Source organism: Trichoplax adhaerens, genomic scaffold (assembly GCF_000150275.1).
Source record: "Trichoplax adhaerens TRIADscaffold_1 genomic scaffold, whole genome shotgun sequence".
NCBI classification, from domain to species: Eukaryota; Metazoa; Placozoa; class Uniplacotomia; order Trichoplacea; family Trichoplacidae; genus Trichoplax; species Trichoplax adhaerens.
Genome location: NW_002060943.1, coordinates 6,028,792 through 6,034,320, shown reverse-complemented (window position 1 = coordinate 6,034,320; position 5,529 = coordinate 6,028,792). Strand labels below are relative to the sequence as shown.

Here is a 5,529-nt window from a genome sequence, read left to right as displayed (position 1 = left end):
TTATTATCAGCTTAACTATCACATAATAGTGTGAGCTAAATATAACCGATCCTCAAGATTGAGTATGCGATATACAGCACTCGTACATGTGTAAAAAATAAACTACGAGCAAAAAATTTGTCGCAAAATTATGCATAGATACGTGATATAAGACACTTTAATGTATGTCAACTGCATTACAGCTAAGAATAAAGTTAGTAATAGGGATGACGTATTTTTAGTACTTGAACTTCAGTTCTAGACTGCCAATAAAATTAATAAGTACTACAATGTATGCATGTTTAATTAATTATTGAGGCTTTTGATAGAACTTAGTTATTACAAAGTTCGATGTAATAAGCAATTCATGTAAGATCTAATAAAGCCGATTACATTACCAACAGGTTGCCTTATTATACATAAATCCGGATAGATCGTGAGCTAAGAAATAATAAGAATTTAAGACATAGGTTTACGATAATGATAATAATTAGAATTATGTTATTAAAATAGTTGTCAAGGGCAATTTGATGCCGTCGTTCTACTAGTTATCGATCAATCATTATACACGTTTGCAATTGGATCAACAAGAAGAATAAAATATAACAATTGCTTATACGCCTACAAATAGAAACTATTCATGAAAGCGATCACCATGATAAAACAATGAACCGGAGGTGGAATGATGTTATTGCAGTGATTTTGTTCTTAGAACTGACGTATTGCTTTGTCTTAAAAATAATGAATTCAGTTCGGCTAGAGGATTTAACAGTGTAGCCACACAGTGTCTAGCAGCAAAGAATACATAATAATACATTTTATTATATGTTCTTTAATCATGATGCTAGCATTAATTAAAAAGCAAGGTACAAAGATCTAGTAACAAACAGTTGCATATACGAGTATTACTATAACAAATAGTACGGAAAGTTTAGTAATATCATAGAATAGTACCGTAAAACTCTTTGGCAGTATTGGAAAGTTAAATTTCTAACTAAGATGAAAATTGCAACATTTCTTTTAATTAATGCTATATTTCTTGTACTGCCTCTACTAATTGAGTCACGACCACCAGCTAATAGGACTCAAAAGGTAGAACAACTTGCAGTTCAAGAGACGGCCAAATTGTTAAAAGAAGATAAAGAGCTAAGGGAAAAGATTAAATCGAACAAGAATGAAGATCTTGGTAAAGATGGTAAAATTAATCCCAATTTACAAGAGCTTAGTAGAAAAATGATAGATAGATTCGATGATCTTGAACAAGAAAAGATACGTGAACAAAGAAAATTACAAAATCAACTACGAAAAGCTGAGAAGCAACAAGAGAATCCAAATGTACCATTCCAGAATACGGATGGTGAGGATCCACATGAAGTAATTGAGAGAATCAAAGAAAGATTGGGAGAGGTTAGTGGGTAAATTTAAAAAGTGAGGAAATTGTTTTAATCATTTAAATTCAAATGATGAAGAAATAAACTATAAATTTCTTGCTGTCTCAAAGTTATGGCAACTATTTTAGTACTTATGACATCGTAGTTCATAATTTTCTACCGATAAATAAGTGTGTAATACTATATTATAAGAAGCAAAGAGAAGGACTCATAAAAGGATAAAAGTCTATATAATAGCTTTTCCCAATTTGGCAGTAATAAATCGTATCATAGTAGTTCAATTGACAGCTTATTAAGATCCATATATTTATTCAGTTTAGTAAGCTTTTAACATTTTCAGCTTTCTTCAAATCAACTTTCTTTAAATCAACTCTCTTATTATTTAATCTTTAAAAATAAGGTAACAGGTACTTAATTAGTGCATAATAGGGCGTGAATAAGATTAAATTTTAGTACCGTATTAAATAAAATGAATTGGCAACATTAAGCTAGTTTTGTACATATTTATGACTTGTCTCGTTAAAACTTTTTGCTACATCTTAGTAAATATAATATAATTTTAGAGTTTATGAGGGATATTTTTGATATTATTTTTGTGTGTAAACTTAAATACTCTTTAGTTTAGATTAATTTATATCACAATATTTCACCAAAATATGATTGATTGGTTTTAATATGATAAACTTACGATGAAGTTGGTAGGCATTAATAAATATTACTACACTTTTATTAAATTATCATTTATCTAATTTCAAGATCGCTGAAGGAATACGATTAGTTGAAGATGCCAAACATCAGGAGTTCATGCGGTATGAATACGAGAAATTGTTACTTGAAAAAAAAAATATAGAAGAAATGGTTAAAGAGCAATCGAAAGCTGCTGAAGATGACAAAAGTGGACACAGCAATTCTGAGGAAAAGGCGAAACTTCATCATCCGGTGATTATTCCTATCGCGTATATTTTCTATATTAATATAGAAAGTTTCCACTTTTCTTTACCTATCTAACTGGCCATTCTTTTGTTAAAATTTGAAATATTGTCATGGCGATAAGATGTCCTATTTCTCACTGTATTATTGCATTTTTACTTATAGTGATAGCATTTAAAGTTATAATTTTTATTACAACAGGGAAGTAAAGCTCAACTACAAGATGTTTGGGAAAAAGACGATGGCTTTAGTCAAGGAGATTTTTCACCTAGATCATTTTTCGCTGCTCATGGTAAGAGACCGTTGTAATTGCTTACGGGAGTATGTACTATATTTCTCGTAAATAAAAATTAAGCAATTACCCTGTTGAAAATTTAGAACTTATGATATATTTTTCTAAATATATTCGCTATCGTTACGCCCAATTTTACACTGAGTCATTCATCAAGCGGTATGATATTTTATGGTGTGAAGTCTCACTATGTCTATCTTTCCCGTATAGATTTAAATGGTGATGGACAATTAGATTTTGCGGAGTTAGACGCAATCATGCAACGAGAGGTATTATATATTAGTCATTCATAGTATTATTATTAACCGTATTATTGTTGCGAATGAATCTTAAGCAACTTATTTTTAAAACTTTTAAAAAATATTACTCTATCTATAATCTAGTTATAAATCTAGCTATTTCCTGTTATACGTGCACACTATTCATAATGTGATAGTATAATTACAATTAATTGTATAAGTTGAAGGACTTTTTTATAAATATTTTCGATAATGACTCGTATAATTGCTATATGGAATTCATATAAACACATACTTTATAACCACATATATATTGGTATATGAATATATAAATCGCAGTTCTTCATATCAGAGTCTATTACAACAATATATTTAAATTACGTTACAGTCGTTATGCGGTCTATAAACATATCAAAAAATGACTTTAAGCTTATTTTTCAGTCATAAATTTACTTTTCGGAGACTATAACGACTGTTAATAATTAGTTTTTTAAAGACGTATACAACGGATAAGAATTTAATTTATACAATAGAATGGATTAATTTATAAATTAATCAGATTGAGTTAAGTGTATATATAATATACTCAATCAGGAAAATTGTGAGTCAGTGATAAATTATTGTACAGTGGGTACAGTACCAAGCACATGTATTATACGTGAAATATAACGAGCGAGGCATCTACTAGTAATATGTAATAATTGATATTTAAAAAGCACTAAATGATTATACACGTGCCACATGTTACGTTCAGATTAATTATTTTAATGTGCTAAAAAGGAATGAAGCATCGGAATAGTATTGTACTTCCTTAAGTTCAGGTAGTTCAGTGAAGGACCATTAGTCTTTCAACAAATGCTGTGCATTTTCTATGCATCTATCGCAAGTTATACCATTTGGTGTATATTATATTTGCTGTGTAAATTTAAATACTGTAAATTGTATTATTTATGTAGAGCCATAAGCTTACCAAGAATGATGGTAGCAATGATGAAGTGAAAATGAGAAAAATTACAACCGGAATGCGCAATCACTTTGTCCGAGAGGTACCTTAATTATTATCGTCATGAATTAAAGACTGTAATTGTTTACATGGTCTAAAACAATAAATTTCTACGTAATCAGGAATTTTATGATAGCTAGATTTATAGCACCAGTTTTATAGTTTGGTGCTTAATATAGATAGGTTCACTTTTTATTCACAAAGAGAAAAGTGGCATGGTTTATTATTGTGACTCGCTAGTCAAATAATATTACGATGTGAAATTGTTATCTATACGCACAACTTTATTGTTTAGTTAAGCATGTAATTACTATCCAATTCGCATTTATAGCTTAAATGTGTATCTTGCTTACGTTCCATGTAAGCACATTAATCTACATAATGCCATGTTAGGCTAAGGTGCAGCATTGGGCAGCATTACATTTCAATTGCACACATAGATATATATAGAGATATTATAATTAATATACATAAAATACATAGAGAGAGATTTTAAGGGTATTATTTGCGATAGAAATAATAACTAAAAGTTTATGTAGAGTTTATAATTGTAAATCGGAAATAAAGAATATTGATAATAAAGCAATATTCCGATTTAGAAATGGCTGTTAAGATGAGATTTCAGTAAAATTTATAAGTTCGGTGAACTTCAGTACGGCCTGCGAAGGCATAGTATCGTTCAACATGACAGTAACTTCAATATTTCCGTTACGTTAACTAGATCGATACCAATAAAGATGCTTTAATCTCGTTGGATGAGTTTATTAAAGCTAGTGAATCGAAAGAATTCGAACACGATGAAGGATGGGACCCAGAGCGAGAGGATAATGAACATATGGATCCCGAAGAATTTATGGTAATAAAGTATAGTATACGCGTATATCCGAGCATTGATGTGTTAACATTCTCGTATATACGACTATAGCGATGTAAAAATTATGGAGTTGACTGAGCTGATTAATTAAAATTATGAATATACGAATATCATCAGCGACTTGCAGGATAAATTAATTTATTGCACATTGTCATGTCATAAATCATAAGTTAATGATCGTTTTAATGTATAAGAAAACCACATCAAGAGATTTCTCAAGGATCTATTTCACTTTATTATTGATCAATTTAGAGATACGAACAGAGAATTCGCGAGGCTGCGCACTTTGACATGGAAGACCCAGAAAACCGTGAATTTTTAAGGATGTAGTTGTATTTTAATATCTTTCTCAACAATTATTGTATGTGATATGAAGATAATTGCTGGACGTTTTCAGTTATTATCATCAGTCCAATTCAAACGGATTTATTTATTCCACTAGGCGTGTCTACATGATTTCATTTCCTTATTAGGAAGAAGTTGTTCTAGTAATAATGATCACTTGGCACACTGGATATTGTAACAGTATTTTGTATCCCGATGAAATTATCTATTTAATTTTCAGTGTGCTCAACGTCAATAATATATTTATATCAAATAAAATATTACATACACAAGAGATGGTAATAAACATATTTACTGATCTACAGGTGGTATAAATGGATCCATAGGCTACAGTGATATAATGTGATCGTTTTACCGATGTACTTTGTGTATCCCTACATCAAATGCCCAAATTATTAAGTCCTGGTCATCCTACCCGCATAAAGTGGCGGTATCAATCATTATGTTCTGCGCAGTACTGTATTGAAGAGATATTA

At 30.1% G+C, this 5,529-nt stretch overlaps 1 protein-coding gene across 1 annotated transcript; it reads left to right on the top strand.

The window, feature by feature from the left end:
* Positions 1-978: 978 nt before the first annotated feature.
* TRIADDRAFT_51942 (uncharacterized protein) lies at positions 979-5,038 on the top strand (the record flags this gene model as incomplete). The annotated part of the gene is made up of 7 exons (XM_002108678.1): positions 979-1,386; positions 2,127-2,309; positions 2,502-2,592; positions 2,803-2,861; positions 3,788-3,877; positions 4,556-4,690; positions 4,961-5,038. 7 exons carry the CDS (start codon positions 979-981, stop codon positions 5,036-5,038), a joined length of 1,044 nt encoding a protein of 347 aa, XP_002108714.1.
* Between the last annotated feature and the right edge of the window lie 491 nt (positions 5,039-5,529).